Source organism: Bombina bombina, chromosome 10, assembly GCF_027579735.1.
Source record: "Bombina bombina isolate aBomBom1 chromosome 10, aBomBom1.pri, whole genome shotgun sequence".
NCBI classification, from domain to species: Eukaryota; Metazoa; Chordata; class Amphibia; order Anura; family Bombinatoridae; genus Bombina; species Bombina bombina.
Genome location: NC_069508.1, coordinates 137,440,034 through 137,461,840, shown reverse-complemented (window position 1 = coordinate 137,461,840; position 21,807 = coordinate 137,440,034). Strand labels below are relative to the sequence as shown.

The following is a 21,807-nucleotide window of genomic DNA, read 5'->3' as shown; positions in this document are numbered from 1 at the left end:
ACAAACTGGTAATGCCTGTCTAAGAAGGCGAACCTGAGGAACTAATGATGATTTCTGTGAATCGGAATGTGGAGATAAGCATCCTTTAAGTCCACGGTGTCATATATTGACCCACCTGGATCATAGGGAGGATGGTTCGGATAGTCTCCATCTTGAAGGATGGGACCCTGAGAAATTTGTTTAGGATCTTGAGATCCAAGATTGGTCTGAAAGTTCCCTCTTTTTTGGGAACTATAAACATATTTGAATAGACGATCTGCCCCTGTTCCTCCCTTGGAACTGGGTGGATCACTCCCATAACCAGCAGGTCTTGAACACAACGTAAGAATATCTCGCTCTTTATCTGGTTTACAGATAATTGTGAGATGAAATCTCCCCTTTGGAGATGAAGCTTTGAAGTCCAGAAGATATCCCTGGGAACAATCTCTAATGCCCAGGGATCCTGGACGTCTCTTGCCCAAGCCTGGGCGAAGAGAGAGAGAGAGTCTGCCCCCCACTAGATCCAGTCCCGGATCGGGGGCTACTCCTTCATGCTGTCTTAGAGGCAGCCGCAGGTTTCTTGGCCTGCTTCCCCTTATTCCAAGCCTGGTTATGTCTCCAGACTGGTTTGGACTGTGTGAAATTTCCCTCTTGTTTTGCATTAGAGGAAACTGAAGCTGCGCCACTCTTGAAGTTTCGAAAGGAACGAAAATTATTCTGTTTGGTCATTAACTTATTGAACCTATCCTGAGTAAGGACGTGACCTTTTCCTCCAGTAATATCAGAAATTATCTCCTTCAGACCGGGCCCGAATAGGGTCTGTCCCTTGAAGGGGATGTTAAGAAGCTTAGACTTTGAAGTAACGTCTGCTGACCAGGACTTAAGCCATAGCGCCCTACGCGCCAAAATGGCAAAACCTGAATTCTTAGCCGTTAGCTTGGCTAAATGAAAAATGGCGTCAGAAATAAAGGAGTTAGCTAACTTAAGAGCTTTAATCCTGTCTAGAATATCGTCTAACGGGGTCTCCACCTGTAGAGCCTCCTCAAGAGACTCAAACCAAAAAGCCGCTGCAGCAGTAACTGGGGCAATGCATGCAAGAGGCTGGAGAATAAAACCTTGATGTATAAAAATTTTCTTAAGGAGACCCTCCAATTTTCTATCCATAGGATCTAGGAAAGCACAACTGTCCTCGACGGGGATAGTTGTACGCTTTGCTAGGGTGGAGACTGCTCCCTCCACCTTAGGAACCGTCTGCCACGAGTCCCGTATGGTGGCATCTATGGGAAACATCTTTTTAAAAGCAGGAGGGGAGAGAACGGCACACCTGGCCTATCCCATTCCTTAGTAATAATTTCTGAAAACCTCTTAGGGACTGGAAAAACATCGGTGTAAACAGGTACTGCAAAGTATTTGTCCATTTTACACAATTTCTCTGAAACCACAATGGGGTCACAGTCATCCAGAGTCGCTAAAACCTCCCTAAGCAATAAGCGGAGGTGTTCAAGCTCAAGTTTTTATTTTTATTTTAAAAATTTTTTTAATTTGATATACCGTGTAATTGTGTATACATGTTTTTAACTTCATGTTTAGAATCCATAAGATATTGGTCTTTTTAAACAATGTATTACATCTAATTTTTTTTTCTCTTAACAGTAGGTATGTCTGATCTGGCAGTTTGTTTTTTATATATTACATTACGATTATAGTCTATTTGGGCCCACTTTGGCTCTTCACTACACTGCAAACAAACATTTCATCGAGAATATACAAGAGATAGGTGTGGTCTACTGCAAGTACCGCATTGGTTAGTGGTATAAGCCTATCATCCACGGCACTAGTGAGGTGTGTTTTACTACTAGCACCTTATTGGCCAAATGACGTAAATGAAACTCCCAGTGTTCGGACACACCTACACACATGCGCGGTGTGCGATAGAGGACGCTGAGCAAAGTTATATAAGTTCGTGGCTGTTTGTGTTTTTAATATACACTTTTGCACCTGAGGAAACGGTCACGTACGGACCGTGAAACGTTGTGCCATTAAAGTTTTATTCAATTTTAAGATTGTAGCCACAAACTTTTATTTTTCCAGTCATCATTGGTAAATTTGATTTTGCCACTATTATCAACTGTTTAGTTGTCTTGCATTTTGACTCCTCACCGGAGAGTACTGACCGCATTTGTTATCCTGAGCTGGCCATAGGTCTGTAAACTTGGAACTAAGTTTGGAGCTGAGACCATTAGCGGAGCCATCACAGCCGGTAGTTACGAGCGGTTTCTTCCTACCACACTGGAGTGGGAGTTAGCTGGACGACTCTGAGGGTCCAGGAGGCTATTGTGACACTTATCAAGGGTCTGAAATCTTGTAAGTATATTGTCTTACATGTACTGCGTGTCCTATCTCATTGATATCTGCACTATGTTGGGGCCTTCTTTTATCTCACTATCCATCTAGACACTCGCCCTGGGTCACCAACAGGGATCGTTTGAAGAAGCTGCTTGCCACCCGTGATCTGGAATCTATCCCATAATTAGTTGAACACAATAGGACATGTTGTTTGGGACTGTCTCATTCATATATCTCAACAATATTGTGTCAACTCTTTGACTCTCAATTTGCATTTATATCGCTATAAGCACTTTTTGTTAAATTGTTTTTTTGTATTTAAAACGCTATTATCTATAGATTTTATCTATATTTATCTATGCAGGATCCTCCACTTCTGGTTCCAGTTGTTTAACATTTGCAATTTGATAGCCACTATTTAGTCTATCACTCTTTACACATATGTACACACAGCAGTTATTTGATCATTGGCGCACTGATTATCTATGTATATTTTTTAAATTTAAACGCTGTCATCTCAGAATCAGACTGATGTAACGCCTTCCCTGAGTCTGAAATGTCACCCACAGATAGCTCACCTGCCTCGGCTTCTGAGCATTGTGAGGGTATATCGGACACAGGCAATAAAGCATCAGAAAGCTCTGTATTAATTCTAGCCCCAGAGCTGTCTCACTTTCCTTGTAGCCCTGGCAGTTTGGAGAATACCTCTGTGAGGGTAGCATTCATAACTGCCGCCATGTCCTGTAAGGTAAAAGAATTAGACGCGCTAGATGTACTTGGCGTCACTTGAGCGGGAGTTATAGGTTCTGACACATGGGGAGAGTTAGATGGCATAATCTCCCTCTTTTTAGTCAGAGAATCCCCTGGAGATAAATCTTTAAGCGCCATAATATGGTCTTTATAGTTTATAGAAATTTCAGTACATTTGGTACACATTCTAAGAGGGGGTTCCACAATGGCTTCCAAACATAATGAACAAGGAGTTTCCTCTATGTCAGACATGTTTAACAGACTAGTAATGAGACAAGCAAGCTTGGAAAACACTTTAATAAAGGTGAAACAGCAATTAAACAAAAACGTTACTGTGCCTTTAAGAGAAAAAAGCTAGCACTTAAACTGCAAAACAGTGAAAAAATACAGTAAAATCTTTTTACTGCATTTTTACAGTGTGAATAAGGGACTAAAGCAGCATTGCACCCACTTGCAAATGGATGATTAACCCCTTAGGCCCCAAGCCTGATTGAAAAATGTTAAAAAACTTTAAAAATCAATTGAGCACCATGCCACAGCTCTGCTGAGGCTCCTACTTGCCCATAAAAACGATTTTGTGAAGAAATAACTCCTTTGAAATGGTTCTCAGATGCCAGAGGACTCTTCTAGGGAAGCTGGATGTCTCAGTCTGAATTAAAACTGCACAGTTAAAATAGGCCCCTCCCACCATATACTGGATGTCAGAGGGGCCTTAAGAAAATACTCCTGGGAGTATCTGACTAGCCATGTGGAAACTAGGCCCCAAATAAAGAGTTATCTCCCTCAGAGAAAAAACGTCCTATTTTTGAAATCATGTAAACGTTTTGTCACTAAGCAATATGAATATTAACATGAGTATTACCCTGTTATGTAAGCATGATCCCAGTCACTGTTAAATCACTGCATCAGGCTTACCTCAAATACACAAGGCTCTGTCAGCATTTTCTAGAACTTATTCCTCTCTCTAGAAATAAAAATACTGAACATACCTCAAAGCAGGTAATCTCCAGGCCGTTCCCCCAACTGAAGTTTTCCCATATTCATCAGTTATGTGTGAGAACAGCAATGGACCTTAGTTACAAACCGCTAAGATCATCAAATCTCCAGACAGAACTCTTCTTCTAATTTCTGCCTGAGAGAAAAACAGTACAACGCTGGTACCGTTTAAAAATAACAAACTCTTGATTGAAGGTAAAACTACACTAAGTCACCACATATCTCTTGATACTTCCTTTCTTGTCGAGAGTTGCAAGAGAATGACTGGGAGTGGCAGTTAGGGGAGGAGCTATATAAACAGCTCTGCTGTGGGTGTCCTCTTGCAACTTCCTGTTGGGAAGGAGAATATCCCACAAGTAATGGATGAACCCGTGGACTGGATACACCTTACAAGAGAAAAAATCATCTCATTTAAACAAAGCAACTGGACAGTATTTTGTATACAAATACAGTCAGTCACTGTCAAATATTTTTTTCTTTTTCAGATACAACAATCTTCTACAGAAGAAAATAAACACACATCATGCTGTATCCATGATAGAGATGTATTTACTTATTTTTTAAAGACAGAAAATAGAGCATAGTATATCCAGAGTGGCAACTCATGTTTAATCCTCAAAGTATAAAAGTATATTTCAAGTGTTCAGAGGGTGTAATCTCATCTGTGTGGTTCCTTAGCTGGATCTCACCATAAATATGTGAGTGTATGTAGTCTTACTTGAATGGGTGATGTGTCCTTGGGTTAAAGGGCAGTAATGTCACAATTAAACAACTTTCCAATTTAATGTTACAAATGTGTTTTGTTCTCTTAGTATCCTTTGTTGAAGAGTAAGCCTAGGTAGGCCTAAAGTGATGGTAAATTCACTTTTATCATCCATCAATAATAAAAGTGCTCGTTTTTGTTAGGAGGGTTGACACCGACAAAAATCTGCGTGCTGGTGTCACCGCAGCAGTAAACAGTGAATCACTAAGGGAAAGTAAGATTCACTGGTTACATAAAGCTGCAATGGGATTGGAGCTAGAACTGCACTTGCGCAGTTGGGTTACCTGCTGATGCAGCTTGAAGTTATCAAGCAGAAAGCGTGCGGATGAAAAATTACAGAGAGCATATGGTGCATTCCCTATTGAATGAACTATCCGCCTGTCAAAATAATAAAAGAAAAAAACTATGACACAGAGGCGGCTGGGGTGCAGCAGGTAATGCAGCAACAACTAATTATAATTCATTATTGTAAAGACTAAATATTTGATGGAAATTGTGGTCTACATACAGTATATATTTTATAGGTAAAACTTATTTTATAAAAAGTAAAATGAGTAACTTTACCATCACTTTAAGAGCAGTGGCGCACTACTGGGAGCTAGCTGGATACATCTGGTAAGCCAATGACAAAAAGGCATGTATGTGCAGCCACTCATCACCTAGATCCCAACAAAGGATACCAAGAGAACTAAAGACATTTGGCAATAGAAGTAATTTGGAAAGTTGATTAGAATTGCATGCCCTATCTGAATCTCAAACAGTTAATTTAGAGTGTACTGCCCCTTTAATAGTAAAAGAAAAGCTTGAACTGACCAATAGGAATAAGATAAATCCAATCACTTGCAGCTGGTAGACAAGAAGATCAACTTTTGTAGAATCGCTTTACCTTTAAAATAATTAATGCAGTGTTGCCAATCCGTGGAGCAACAGTTAAAGGGACATTAAATAATCTAAGACTATATTATAAAAACAGAATTTATGCTTACCTGATAAATTACTTTCTCTTGCGGTGTATCCAGTCCACGGATTCATCCTTTACTTGTGGGATATTCTCATTCCCTACTGGAAGTGGCAAAGAGAGCACACAGCAGAGCTGTCCATATAGCTCCCCCTCTAGCTCCACCCCCCAGTCATTCGACCAAAGGTTAGGAAGAAAAAGGAGAAACCATAGGGTGCAGTGGTGACTGTAGTTTAAACAAAACATTTTTACCTGACTTAAATGCCAGGGCGGGCCGTGGACTGGATACACCGCAAGAGAAAGTAATTTATCAGGTAAGCATAAATTCTGTTTTCTCTTGCAAGGTGTATCCAGTCCACGGATTCATCCTTTACTTGTGGGATACCAATACCAAAGCTTTAGGACACGGATGAAGGGTGGGAACAAGACAGGTACCTTAAACGGAAGGCACCACTGCTTGCAAAACCTTTCTCCCAAAAATAGCCTCCGAAGAAGCAAAAGTATTGAATTTGTAAAATTTGGCAAAAGTATGCAGTGAAGACCAAGTCGCTGCCTTACAAATCTGTTCAACAGAAGCCTCATTTTTGAAAGCCCATGTGGAAGCAACTGCTCTGGTAGAATGAGCAGTAATTCTTTCAGGAGGCTGCTGGCCAGCAGTCTCATAGGCCAAACGGATGATGCTTTTCAGCCAAAAGAAAAGAGAGGTAGCAGTCGCTTTCTGACCTCTCCTCTTACCAGAATAGATAACAAACAAGGAAGATGTTTGTCTGAAATCCTTAGTTGCTTGTAAATAGAACTTTAAAGCACGAACTACACCAAGATTGTGTAAAAGACGTTCCTTCTTCGAAGATGGATTAGGACACAGAGAAGGAACAACAATTTCCTGGTTAATATTCTTGTTAGAAACAACTTTAGGAAGAAAACCAGGCTTGGTACGCAAAACTACCTTATCTGCGTGGAACACCAGGTAAGGTGAATCCCGCTGTAAGGCAGATAATTCTGAAACTCTTCGAGAAGAAGAGATAGCTACCAAAAACAAAACTTTCCAAGACAACAACTTAATGTCTATGGAATGTAAAGGTTCAAACGGAACCCCTTGAAGAACTGAAAGAACTAGATTCAAACTCCATGGCGGAGCCACAGGTTTAAAGACAGGCTTGATTCCGACTAAAGCAAGAGCAAACGCTTGAACGTCTGGTACCTCTGCCAGACGCTTGTGTAACAGGATAGACAAAGCAGATATTTGTCTTTTTAAGGAACTAGCTGACAATCCTTTCTCCAATCCTTCTTGGAGAAAGGACAATATCCTGGGAATCCTAATCTTACTCCATGAGTAACCTTTGGATTCACACCAACAAATATATTTCAGCCATATCTTATGGTAGATTTTCCTGGTGACAGGCTTTCTAGCCTGAATCAGAGTATCTATAACTGACTCAGAGAACCCACGCTTTGATAGAATTAAGGGTTCAATCTCCAAGCAGTCAGACGTAGAGAAACTAGATTTGGATGCTTGAACAGACCCTGTATTAGAAGATCCTGCCTCATTGGCAGTGTCCATGGTGGGACAGATGACATGTTCACTAGGTCTGCATACCAAGTCCTGCGTGGTCACGCAGGCGCTATCAGAATCACCGAAGCCTTCTCCTGCTTGATTCTGGCGACCAGACGCGGGAGGAGAGAAAACGGTGGAAAAACATAAGCCAGATTGAAGGACCAAGGCGCTGCTAGAGCATCTATCAATACCGCCTTGGGGTCCCGGGACCTGGACCCGTAGAGAAGAAGTTTGGCGTTCTGACGGGACGCCATCAGATCCAATTCTGGAGTGCCCCATAGCTGAGTCAGCTGAGCAAATACCTCCGGGTGGAGTTCCCACTCCCCCGGGTGAAAAGTCTGATGACTTAGAAAATCCGCCTCCCAGTTGTCTACTCCTGGGATGTGAATTGCTGAGAGATGGCAGGAGTGATCCTCCGCCCACCTGATTATTTTGGTTACTTCCGTCATCACTAGGGAACTCTTTGTTCCCCCCTGATGATTGACGTAAGCTACAGTTGTGATGTTGTCCGACTGAAATCTGATGAATTTGGCCGCAGCTAGTTGAGGCCATGCCTGAAGAGCGTTGAATATCGCCCTCAGTTCCAGAATGTTTATCGGGAGAAGCGTTTCTTCCCGAGACCATAAGCCCTGAGCTTTCAGGGAGTCCCAGACCGCACCCCAGCCTAACAGACTGGCGTCAGTAGTTACAATGACCCACTCTGGCCTGCGGAAACATATTCCATGAGACAGGTGGTCCTGAGACAACCACCAGAGAAGAGAATCTCTGGTCTCCTGGTCCAACTGAATTTGAGGAGACAAATCTGCATAATCCCCATTCCACTGTTTGAGCATGCATAGTTGCAGTGGTCTGAGGTGTATCCGAGCAAAAGGGACTATGTCCATTGCCGCTACCATTAATCCGATTGTCTCCATGCACTCAGCCACAGATGGCCGGGGAATGGAATGAAGAACTCGGCAAGTAGTTGAGAGTTTTAATTTTCTGACCTCCGTCAGAAATATTTTCATTTCTACCGAGTTTATTAGGGTTCCTAGGAAGGGAACTCTTGTGAGAGGGGAAAGAGAACTCTTTTTGATGCTCACCTTCCACCCGTGAGATCTCAGAAAGACCAATACAATCTCTGTGTGAGACTTGGCTCTTTGGAAAGATGGCGCCTGAATTAAAATGTCGTCTAGGTAAGGCGCCACTGCTATGCCCTGCGGTCTTAGCACCGCCAGAAGGGACCCTAGCACCTTTGTGAAAATTCTGGGAGCAGTGGCTAAGCCGAAAGGAAGAGCCACAAACTGGTAATGCTTGTCCAGAAAGGCGAACCTGAGAAACTGGTGATGAGCTTTGTGGATAGGAATGTGTAGGTATGCATCCTTTAGATCCACGGTAGTCATATATTGACCTTCCTGGATCATTGGTAAGATTGTCCGAAAGGTCTCCATTTTGAATGATGGGACTCTGAGGAATCTGTTTAGAATTTTTAGATCCAGGATGGGTCTGAAAGTTCCCTCTTTTTTGGGAACCACAAACAGGTTTGAGTAAAAACCCAGCCCTTGTTCCACAATTGGAACTGGGTGGATCACTCCCATTGTATGTAGATCTTCTACACAGCGTAAAAACGCCTCTTTCTTTGTCTGATCCGTAGCCAGACGAGAAATGTGGAACCTCCCCCTTGGAGGAGAACCCTTGAATTCTAGAAGATATCCCTGGGATACAATATCTAGTGCCCAAGGATCGTGTACATCTCTTGCCCAGGCCTGAGCGAAGAGAGAGAGTCTGCCCCCTACTAGATCCGGTCCCGGATCGGGGGCTACCCCTTCATGCTGTCTTGGTGGCAGCTGCAGGCTTTCTGGCCTGTTTCCCCTTATTCCAGCCCTGGTAAGGCTTCCAAGTTGCCTTGGGCTGTGAAGCGTTACCCTCTTGCTTTGCAGCCGGAGAGGATAAAGCGGGGCCGTTCCTGAAATTGCGAAAGGAACGAAAATTAGCTTTGTTCTTTGTCTTGTCTTAAAGGACTTGTCCTGAGGGAGAGCATGGCCTTTTCCCCGGTGATTTCTGAAATAATCTCTTTCAATTCAGGCCCGAAGAGGGTCTTTCCTTTGAAAGGGATGTTCAAAAGCTTGCATTTAGAAGACACATTGGCCGACCAGGACTTTAGCCATAGCGCCCTGCGCGCCAAAATGGCAAAACCTGAATTTTTTGCCGCTAACTTAGCTATTTGGAAAGCGGCGTCAGTGATAAAAGAATTAGCTAGCTTTAGAGCCTTAATTCTATCCATAATTTCCTCATATGAGGTCTCCGTCTGGAGCGATTCTTCCAGCGCCTCAAACCAGAAAGCGGCTGCAGTAGTTACAGGAATAATGCAGGCAATATGCTGGAGAAGAAAACCTTGTTGAACAAAAATTTTCTTAAGTAACCCCTCTAACTTCTTATCCATAGGGTCTTTGAAAGCACAACTGTCATCAATTGGTATGGTTGTGCGTTTAGCAAGTGAAGAAACAGCCCCCTCCATCTTAGGGACCGTCTGCCACGAGTCCCGCACAGGGTCAGATATGGGGAACATTTTCTTAAAAACAGGAGGGGGAACAAAGGGAACATCTGGTCTATCCCACTCCCTACTAACGATATCCGCAATCCTCTTAGGGACCGGAAACGCATCCGTGTAAACAGGGACCTCTAGGTACTTGTCCATTTTACACAATTTCTCTGGGATCACCAAAGGGTCGCAGTCATCCAGAGTAGCTAATGCCTCCCTAAGCCAAACGCGGAGGTGTTCTAGTTTAAATTTAAAAGCCAATGTATATGAATCTGTCTGAGGAGGAACCCTTCCTGAATCAAAGACTTCTCCCTCAGACATCAAATCCCTCGCTCCCACTTCAGAGCGTTGTGAGGGTATATCGGATACGGCTACCAAAGCGTCAGAATGCTCATAATCTGTTCTTAAAACGGAGCTATCACGCTTTGCAGGTAACACGGGCAGTTTAGATAAGAAGGCTGTAAGAGAATTATCCATGACTGCCGCTAAGTCTTGTAATGTAAAAGTGTTAGACGCACTAGAGTACTAGGCGTCGCTTGCGCGGGCGTAACTGGTTGTGACACTTGGGGAGAGGCAGACGGGCTACCCTCGTTACCTTCAGTCTGAGAATCATCTTGGTCACAATCTTAAGTGCAACAATATGATCTTTAAAGTGTATAGACATATCAGTACAAGTGGGACACATTCTGAGCGGGGGTTCCACCATGGCTTCAAAACACATTGAACAAGGAGTTTCCTTAGTGTCAGACATGTTTAACAGACTAGTAGTATACACAAACAGGCTTGGAAATCACTTTAATCAAATAAAAAACACAATTTGAAAAAAACGTTACTGTGCCTTTAAGAGATAAAAAGAGCACACAATTTTACAAAACAGTGAATGCAGCAATCCTCTTGAAATTTTCACAGTATGTACCTAAAGCCTCAATAAGATTGCAAGTTTCAGAACGATTAACCCCTTAATGCCCAAACCGGAGCAGCCTAAAGCCAACATCCGGTTAAAATTACTACAGAACCTTGCCACAGCCTTGCTGTGGCCCTACCTGCCCTTAGGGATCAGATTTGGGGGAATATAGCTTCTTTAAGGCCCTCAAACAGCAGCAGGACCCTTCATGTGAAGCAGCATGAACTTCTCTGCAATTCTAAGTGCGCATCTGAGGCGCGAAATTAGGCCCCACCCACTCTACTCCGGAGCTGTGAGGCCTACTAAATCACTCCTAAGTGAATAAAAAACAGCCATGTGGGTAATAACCCCAGAAAGAACCCAAAAGGGCTTTCAAGTGTCTTGCAAAACGATTTTTCCTTAGCTAAACAATTGATTGCCCTGAATAAGTGTCAACCAGTATATTAGCCCTATTATGTAAGCATTCAATTCCTTACTAAGTCTGTGAACGTAGCTAGCATTATCTCAGTCTTGTCTAGAAATAAATGACTGAACATACCTTATTGCAGATCACCCTGCAAACTGTTACCCCCAACTGAAGTTTTCTGGTACTCCTCAGTCCTGTGTGGGAACAGCAGTGGATTTTAGTTACAACATGCTAAAATCATTTTCCTCTCAGCAGAAATCTTCATCACTTTTCTGCTAGAGAGTAAATAGTACAAACCGGTACCATTTAAAATAACAAACTTTTCATTGAAGATAATAAAACTACAATTCTAACACCACATTCACTTTACCCTCCCGAGAGAGACCCTAGTGCTTAGAGTCGGCAAAGAGAATGACTGGGGAGTGGAGCTAGAGGGGTAGCTATATGGACAGCTCTGCTGTGTGCTCTCTTTGCCACTTCCTGTAGGGAATGAGAATATCCCACAAGTAAAGGATGAATCCGTGGAATGGATAAACCTTGCAAGAGAAAATGTTTAACTAAAATGTTTTTTTTTACATTTAAATTTTTTATTTTGCCACATTTTCCTATGATATCGTACTAAATGTATTCTCTTGGTACACTTTGCGGGAATGCATATATAGGTAGGCCCAGGAGCAGTACTATTGGGAGCTAGTTGGTGATTGGAGGCTACACACATATGCCTCTTGTCATTGGTTCAACAGCTGCAGAACAGGCAATTTTAAGCAACTTTCTAATTTACTCCTATTATCAATTTTTCTTTGTTCTCTTGCTATCTTTATTTGAAAAAGCAAGAATGTAAGCTTAGGAGCCAGCCCAATTTTGGTTCAGCACCTGGGTAGCGCTTGCAGATTGGCGTCTAAATGTAGGAGGCAGTTAACTGCAGCTGCGCAACCCACTTCTTAAAGTCCTGGGAGTGAAGAGGTTAACCAGGTAGCTTATAAAGTTAATTTAAGCTGTAGTGTAAAGACTACCCTCCCACCTGACACTTCCAACACCCTGATCCTTCCTAAACAGCTCTTATCTCCTCACCCCCCACTGATCACCACCAGCATCTTACTGCCAGTATGCAGTTTAGAAAGTGTTATTTTTTAATTATACATATATTTGTATATTTTGTAGTATAGGGGCCCATCCCTCCCTATTTTTTTTTTTCTGTAGCATAATGGACCCCAACCTCACTCCACCCGCCTCTCTCCAATCGCTCCCACTCAGCACCAACTATCATTGTTACAGAACAGGAGGCAGGCAGTATCATCCTCTGTCACAATCGGCGATCTGGCTTCATATAGTAAGGGAGCACGATCAGCATTCCCTTACTATATGAAGGCTGATGACTTCTGCCCCGGTGCAGTCTCTGCGATCTAAGCTGCCATGGGTGACCACACCGTAGGTACTACGTCAACACGCAAACTGTGTGACGTGTACCTACGTCCAAATGGCACAATGTGTTAAGCATAGGCAATAGTAAAAAAACAAACAAAAAAACAAACTTTATATTATGTATGGAAACAGCATTTTCTTAAAGGGATAGGAAAGGGATAGGAAAGTCAAAATTAAACTTGCATGATTCAGACAGAACATGTAAGTTTAAGACACTTAAGTTCACTTCTATTTTCAGATGTGCTTCAGTCTCTTTGTATCCCTTGCTGAAAAACAATACACACATATCTGACACTAGTGGGAGCAAGCTGCTGATTGGTGCCTGGACACATTTGTCTTGTGATTGGCTAACTAGATGTGTTGAGCTAGCTGCCAGCAGTGCAATACTGTTCCTTTAGAAAAGGATGACAAGAGAATGACACAAATTTGATAATAGAAGTAACTTTCAAAGTTGTTTAAAGGGACACTCAAGTCAAAATTAAACTTCATGGTTCAGATAGAGCATGCAATTTTAAACAATTTTCCAATTTACTTCCATTAACAAAATGTGCATAGTCTTTTTATATTTACACTTTTTGAGTCACCAGCTCCTACTGAGCATGTGCAAGAATTCAGAGAATATACGTATATGCATTTGTGATTGGCTGATGGCTGTCACATGGTACAGGGGGAGTGGAAATATACATAACTTTGCAATTTATTTAACAAAAATCTACTACTCATTTGAAGTTCAGATTAAGTGCTATTGCATTGTCTTCTTATCATGCATTTGTTGATTATGAAAATCTACTGTATTGACTGGTCCTTTAAAATTGAAAGTTCTATCCAAATCAGGAAAGAAAAAATTGGGGTTTCCTTGTCCGTTTAATTATGTGATCTATATTTACAGACAAATAAAGTTTGATATGCACTACCTTAAAAGATGTCACGTCCTTCCCAAGTTTTTCAATAATTCCAGAAACATCTGATCCAGGTATATACGGCAAAGATGGCTTCCTTGCATATACGCCTGCCCGAATATAGGTTTCAACTGGATTAATACCGCATGCATGGACTTTGATTAAAACCTTAGACAGAAAATAAAATCTTTGTAACTTTTGCATACTTGACAAAATAGCACTGAATTATTAAAGCAAAATGGTTCAAAAATAATATAAAAAAATGTTTAGTGTAACAAACTGGTTTAATGTAAATAATAAAAAAAACAGAATTTATGCTTACCTGATAAATTACTTTCTCTTGCGGTGTATCCAGTCCACGGCTTCATCCATTACTTGTGGGATATTCTCCTTCCCTACAGGAAGTGGCAAAGAGAGCACACAGCAGAGCTGTCCATATAGCTCCCCCTCTAGCTCCACCCCCAAGTCATTCGACCAAAGGTTAGGAAGAAAAAGTAGAAACCATAGGGTGCAGTGGTGACTGTAGTTTAAACAAAAAAATTATTACCCAACTTAAAAGCCAGGGCGGGCCGTGGACTGGATACACCGCAAGAGAAAGTAATTTATCAGGTAAGCATAAATTCTGTTTTCTCTTGCTAGGTGTATCCAGTCCACGGCTTCATCCATTACTTGTGGAATACCAATACCAAAGCTTTAGGACACGGATGAAGGGAGGGAACAAGACAGGTACCCTTTAAACGGAAGGCACCACTGCTTGTAAAACCTTTCTCCCAAAAATAGCCTCCAAGGAAGCAAAAGTATCAAATATGTAAAATTTGAAAAAAGCATGCAGCGAAGAACAAGTCGCTGCCTTACAAATATGTTTAACAGAAGCTTTGTTTTTTAAAAGCTCATGTGGAAGCCACTGCTCTGGAAGAATGAGCAGTAATTGTATCAGGAAGCTGCTGGCCAGCAGTCTCGTAGGCCAAACAGATGATGTTTTTCAGCCAAAGGAAAGAGAGGTAACAGTCGTTTTCTGACCTCTCCTCTTACCAGAATAGACAACACAAGAGGAAGATGTTTGTCTGAACTCCTTAGTTGCTTGTAAGTAGAACTTTAAAGCACGAACCATATTAAGATTATTTAACCGACGTTCCTTCTTCGAATACAGAGAAGGAACAACAATTTCCTGGTTAATATTCTTCTTATGAAGAAAAACAACAGGTATGTAAAGTAAAAAACTACCTTATCTGCATGGAACACCAGTGGAAGGTGAAGCACACTGTAAGGCAAATAACTCTGAGACTCTTTGAGTAGAAGAGATAGATACCAAAACAAAAATTTTCCAAGATAACAACTTAATATCTATGGAAAGTAACAGTTCAAACCGAACCCTTGAAGAACTGAAAGAACTAGATTTAGACTCCATGGCGGAGCCACAGTCTTATAGACAGGCTAGACTCTCCTAAAGCCCGAGTAGACACCAGTTCATCTGCGACCTCTGCCAGACACTTGTGTAAAAGAATAGACAGAGCAGATATCGGTCTTCTTCAGGGTCAAGATGACAATCCTTTCTCCAAGCCTTCTTGGAGGAAAGTCCACGTCCTGGGAATCCTAATCTTACTCCATGAGTGACCCCTGGATTCACACCAACAAAGATATTTTCGCCATATCTTATGAAAGATTTTCCTGGGGACAGGCTCACTAGCCTGAATCAAAGCATCTATGACTGACTCAGAGAAACTACGCTTTGATAGAGTTAAGCGTTCAATCTCCAATCAGACAGACGTAAGGAAAATAGATCTGGGTGCTTGAACGGACCCTGTATTAAAAGATCCTGCCTCATCGGCAGCGTCCATGGAAGAACAGAGGAATAGCATGAAGAACTCGGCAAATAGCTAAGAGCTTTAATTTTCTGACCTCCGTCAGAAATATCTTCATGTCTACCGAGTCTATCAGAGTTCCTAGGAAAGGAACCCCTGTGAGTGGGGAGAGAGAACTCTTTATGGATGTTCACCTTCCCTCCGAAAGACCTCCGAAAAGTCTATACAATCTCCATTTGAGACTTGGCTCTTTGGAAAGACAGCACTTGAATTAAGATGTCGTCTAGGAAAGGTGCCACTGCTATGCCCCGCGGTCCTAGAACCGCTAAGAGGGACCCTAGTACCTTTGTGAAAATTCTGGAAGCAGTGGGCGACCCGAAAGGAAGAGCCACAAACTGGTAATGCTTGTCTAGAAAAGCAAACCTGAGAAACTGATGATGATCTTTGTGGATAGGAATGTGAAGTTACACATCCTTTAGATCCACGGTAGTCATATATTGACCTTCCTGGATCATAAGGAAGATTATCCGAATGTTCTCCATCTTGTTCTTGGCCTTAAAAGGCTTGTCCTGAGGGAGAGCATGGCCCTTTCCCCCAGTGATTTCTGAAATAATCTCTTTCAATTCTGGCCCGAAGAGGGTCTTTCCCTTGAAAGGAATATTTAATAATTTGGATTTTGACGACACATCGGCTGACCAGGACTTCAGCCAAAGCGCTCTGCGCGCCATAATGGCAAAACCTGAATTCTTCGCCGCTAACTTAGCTAATTACAAAGCGGCATCTGTGATAAAAGAATTAGCCAGCTTTAGAGCCTTAATTTTATCCATAATTTCGTCATACGAGGTCTCAGTCTGGAGCGAGTGCTCCAGCGCCTCAAACCAGAAAGCAGCTGCAGTAGTTACAGGAATAATGCAGGCAATAGGTTGGAGAAGGAAACCTTGCTGAACAAAAATTTTCTTAAGTAAACCCTCTAACTTTTTATCCATAGGGTCTTTAAAAGCACAACTGTCTTCAATTGGTATGGTTGTGCGTTTAGCAAGTGAAGAAACAGCCCCCTCTACCTTAGGGACCGTCTGCCACGAGTCCCTCATGGGGTCAGTTATGGGGAACATTTTCTTAAAAACAGGAGGGGGGACAAAGGGAACACCTGGTCTATCCCACTCCCTAGTAACGATATCCGCAACCCTCTTAGGGACCGGAAACGCATCAGTGTATACAGGGACCTCTAGGTACTTGTCCATTTTACACAATTTCTCTGGGACCACCAAAGGCTCGCAATCATCCAGAGCAGCTAATACCTCCCTGAGCAATACGCGAAGGTGTTCTAATTTAAATTTAAAAACCAATGTATCTGAATCTGACTGATGAGAAACTTTTCCTGAATCGGAAATTTCTCCCTCAGACATCAATTCCCTCACCCCCACATCAGAACGTTGTGAGGGTACATCAGATAAAGTTACCAAAGCTTCAGAATGCTCATAATATGTTCTTAAAACAGAGCTATCACGCTTTGCAGGCAACACAGGCAGTTTAGATAAGAAAACTGAAAGGGAATTATCCATGACTGCCGCTATTTGTTGTAATGTAAAAGGAGCAGACGCACTAGATGTACTAGGTAGAGCATGAGCCGGCGTAACTGGTTGTGACACATGGGGAGAGGTGGACGGACTTTTCTCATTACCTTCAGTCTGAAAATCATCTAGGGCCATATCTTTAAGATCAATAATATGATCCTTAAAGTGTATAGACATATTAGTGCAAGTGGGACACATTCTGAGAGGGGATTCCACCATGGCTTCTAAACACATTGAGCAAGGATTTCCCTTAGTGTCAGACATGTTTAACAGACTAGTATTATACACAAGCAGGCTTGGAAAACACTTTAATCAAATAAAAAATACAATTTGAAAAAAACGTTACTGTGCCTTTAAGAAATACATTTTACAAAACAGTGAAAAATGCAAACTCTTTGAAAATTTCACAGTATGTGCCTAAGGCTTTAATATGATTGCACCACAAGTTTCAGAACGATTAACCCCTAAAATGCCCAAACCGGAGCAGCCTAAAGCTAACAACCGGTTAATGAACTACAGCACCTTGCCACAGCTTACTGATGGCCCTACCTGCCCTTAGGGATCAGATTTGGGGAAATAAAGCTTCTTTTAAGTCCTCAATCAGCAACTGGACCCTCCATATGAAGCAGCATGAAACTGTATTTCAATACTAACTGCGCATCTGAGGCGCGAAATTAGGCTCCTCCCACTCCACTCCGGAGTTGTAAGGCCTACCAAAATCAGTTCTAGGTGACTAAATGTATGCCATGTGTAAAATAACCCAGAAAAAACACTCCAAAGTGTTTAAAAAGTGTCTCAAACAAGTATTTCTTCAAATAAATAATCGATTGCCCTGCATCAGTGTCAACCAGCCTATTTAGCCCTGTTAAGTAAGCATTCAATCCTATACTAAGTCTCAGAACATAGCTTACCCTCCCCACATGGGGATCTTGTCAGTCTTCTAGCATTATCTCAGTCTTGTCTAGAAAAAAATTACTGAACATACCTCATTGCAGTCAAGCCTGCAAACTGTTCCCCCCAACTGAAGTTTTCTGGTACTCCTCAGTCCTGTGTGGGAACAGCAGTGGATTTTAGTTACAACATGCTAAAATCATTTTCCTCTCAGCAGAATTCTTCATCACTTTTCTGCTAGAGAGTAAATAGTACAAACCGGTACCATTTAAAAATAAACTTTTGATTGAAGATATAAAACTACAAATCTAACACCACATTCACTTTACCCTCCCGTAGAGAGACCCTACTGCTTAGAGCCGGCAAAGAGAATGACTGGGGGGTGGAGCTAGAGGGGGAGCTATATGGACAGCTCTGCTGTGTGCTCTCTTTGACACTTCCTGTAGGGAAGGAGAATATCCCACAAGTAATGGATGAAGCCGTGGACGGGATACACCTAGCAAGAGAAAATGCTTAGTAGTTGTATAATAGACAACTAAATAAAGTAATATTAAGCCCAATTAGATTTCCTTTTGCATTGTATATTGTTTGTTGTTGCAATTTTTAGATCTGAATTTAAAAAATAATAATACAAAAACAGATTATATATAGCCTTACCTGAATCAGACCTTGTGACACTGGACATTTTTGGAAAATAATATTTTTTTGTGTGTTTAAATGTTTCAAATTTTTTAAAAAAAAAATAATTTTTATTGAGGTTTACAAACATAAATGACATCTAGTTTGCACAGTACAAAATACATTTCTAATAAAACAGAAAGGTCATAGGCATTTACATACATGTTAGCATATCAAATTACAAATCCAAACATCATATATATGTAGGTCTACCCATAGATTTCAGACTGGCCACTCTTGGACTTTCAAAGTGGCACAGTATGTAGCAATAGGTCTAATCTATAGACTATATTACAACCATTAGTCCATGTCTAAATCTATATAGACATTCCAGGACTTATACATTAATATTACAGAATGCAATGCCATTTATGACTCAATAACAAGAATTGAAGGTGCAAACTACAAAATAAACCTCTTATTATAGCAAAGAGCCCCCCCCCCCCAAAAACTAAATATGAAAAAAATAGAAATAAAGTACACCCCGGCTAAGAGTTAGTGGCCACTCTTGGACCACGGATGTTAGATATAGGTGAGGGGTGAAGATTGGGAGAAATGCTAATAGGGCCACTGTAGGACGTAATGCTATGGCAGAAAACTCTTAGGGCCACTTTTGGAGCCTTCATATATAATATCAAGCAGAAAGCTATATTCATACAACAAAAAGAAGATTACTCTATAATATTGAGTATTACAATATCAAGAGAATGGACCCCAAATACTCTATAGAGATATTTCTGGATTCATTTAAGAATATTTTTAAATTTTTAATGCAAATTTTAATGCCATTCTAGGGAAACCTAACTTTTAAATAACCCATAATCTAAGAAACAGCACAAAAAACTGTGTCTTGAAAACGAGATTTATGATTACCTGATAAATTTCTTTCTTTTGTGACACAGTAAGTCCACGGATCATCTAATTACTATTGGGAATATCACTCCGGCCCAGCAGGAGGCGGCAAAGAGCACCACAGCAAAGATGTTAAATATCACCTCCCTTCCCTCCAACCCTAGTTATTCGACCGAAGCAAAGGAGAGAAAGGAAGCAACAAGGTGAAGAGGTGCCTGAGGTTTATATCATAACATAAAATCATGTCTTCAAAAACAGGGCGGGCCATGGACTCACCGTTTCAAGAAATAAATAAATTTATCAGGTAAGCATAAATTTAGTTTTCTTTCTAATGACACGGTGAGTCCACAGATCATCTAATTACTATTGGGAATCAATACCCAAGCTAGAGGACACAGATGATAAGGGAGGGACAAGACAGGGAACCTAAACAGAAGGCACCACTGCTTGAAGAACCTTTCTTCCAAAAGTATCAAATTTATAGAATTTGGAAAAAGTGTGTAGAGAGGACCAAGTTGTAGCCTTGCAAATCTGTTCCACAGAAGCCTCATTTTTGAATGCCCAGGAAGAGGAAACAGCCCTCGTAGAATGAGCAGTGATTTTCTCAGGAAGCTGCTGTCCAGCAGTTTCATAGGCCAAGCGATATATACTCCTCAGCAAAAAAAAGAAAAAAAGAAAGAGAAGTAGCCGTAGCTTTCTGCCCTTATGTTTCCCTGAGAAAACTACAAAGAGAAGAAGACTGATGAAAATCCTTAGTCGCCTGTAAATAGAATTTCAAAGCACGCACCAAGTCTAGGTTGTGCAGAAGACATTTCTTATTAAAAGAAGGGTTAGGACATAAAGAAGGAACAACAATCTCCTGATTAATGTTCCGATCTGAAACTACTTTAGGAAGAAAACCTAACTTAGTACGTAAAAAACTACCTTATCCAAATGAAAAATAAGGTAAGGAGACTCATACTGCAATGCCGAGAGCTCTGAAACTCTACGAGCAGAAGAAATAGCAACAAGAAGCAAAACCTTCCAATATCACAACTTAATATCTAAAGAATGCATAGGCTCAAACGGAGCCTGCTGAAGAACTTTAAGAACAAGGTTAAGACTCCAGGGAGGAGTAACTGGTTTAAACACAGGCCTGATTCTGACCAAGGACTGACAGAACGATTGTACATCTGGTACATCCGCCAGACGTTTATATAACAAAATAGACAAGGCAGATATTTGACCCTTCAAAGAACTTGTCGATAAACCCTTTTCCAAACCTTCTTGGAGAAAAGATAAAAATTTTAGGAATCCAAACTCTACTCCAAGGAGTAGCCTCTGGATTCACACCAATACAGATATTTACGCCTTATCTTATACTAAATCTTCCTGGTAACAGGCTTACGAGCCTGAATCATGGTCTCAATGACCGTCTCGGAAAAAACGCGCTTAGATAAAATTAAGCGTTCAATCTCCAAGCAGTCAGCTTCAGAGAAACTAGATTTGGGTGAAGGAAGGGCCCTTGACGTAGAAGGTCTTTCCTCAGAGGAAGTTTCCAAGGGGGGAAGAGATGACATCTCCACCAAGTCTGCATACCAAATTCTGCGAGGCCACGCTGGAGCAATGAGAATCACCAATGCCCTCTCTTGTTTGATTCGAGCAATGACCCGAGGAAGGAGAGCGAACAGAGGAAATAGGTATGCTAGACTGAAATTCCAAGGAACCGCCAGAGCATGTATCAGTACCGCCTGAGGGTCCCTGGACCTCAACCCGTACCGCGGGAGCTTGGCATTCTGACGAGATGCCATGAGATCGAAATCCAGCTGTTCCCATTCCTCCAGGTGAAAGGTTCGTCTGCTCAGAAAATCCGCTTACCAATTGTCCACTCCTGGAATGTGGATTGCAGATAGACAGCAGTTGTGGGTCTCCGCCCACTGAATAATCTTGGACACCTCTGACATGGCCAAGGAGCTCCGAGGTCCTCCGTGATGATTGATGTAAGCCACTGAGGTTATGTTGTCCGATTGAAATCTGATAAACCGGGCTGAAGCTAACTGAGGCCAGGCCAGAAGAGCATTGAAGATTGCTCTCAGCTCTAGAATATTTATGGGAAGAACAGACTCCTCCCGAGTCCATGTCCCCTGAGCCCTTAGAAGGCACCAGACTGCTCCCCAACCTAGTAGGCTGGCGTCCGTTGTCACAATCACCCAGGAGGGTCTGCGAAAACATGTTCCCTGGGAGAGATGATCCTAAAACAACCATCAAGGAAGAGAATCTCTTGCCATCTGATCCAGATGAATTTGTGGAGATAGATCCGAAAAATCCCTGTTCCACTGCCTGAGCATGCATAAACTGCAGAGGTCTGAGGTGGAAACGAGCAAACGGGATAATGTCCATAGCGGCTACCATCAGACCGATTACCTCCATACATTGAGCCACTGATGGCTGAGGGGAGGATTGAAGCACCAGACAAGCATCAAAAATTTTTGATTTTCTGACCTCTGTCAGTTGGAATTAAGGAACTTTTTT

At 41.8% G+C, this 21,807-nt stretch overlaps 1 protein-coding gene across 2 annotated transcripts in view; it reads right to left on the bottom strand.

Annotated features, from left to right (window-relative positions):
• CRYZ (crystallin zeta) overlaps positions 1-21,807 on the bottom strand; it is a 125,071-nt gene that overhangs the window by 50,755 nt on the left and 52,509 nt on the right. For both annotated transcript variants that reach the window (XM_053693348.1, XM_053693347.1), the window contains one exon: positions 13,515-13,667. In XM_053693348.1, the coding sequence (XP_053549323.1) occupies positions 13,515-13,667 (153 nt within the window). The remainder of the gene's footprint in view (positions 1-13,514; positions 13,668-21,807) is intronic.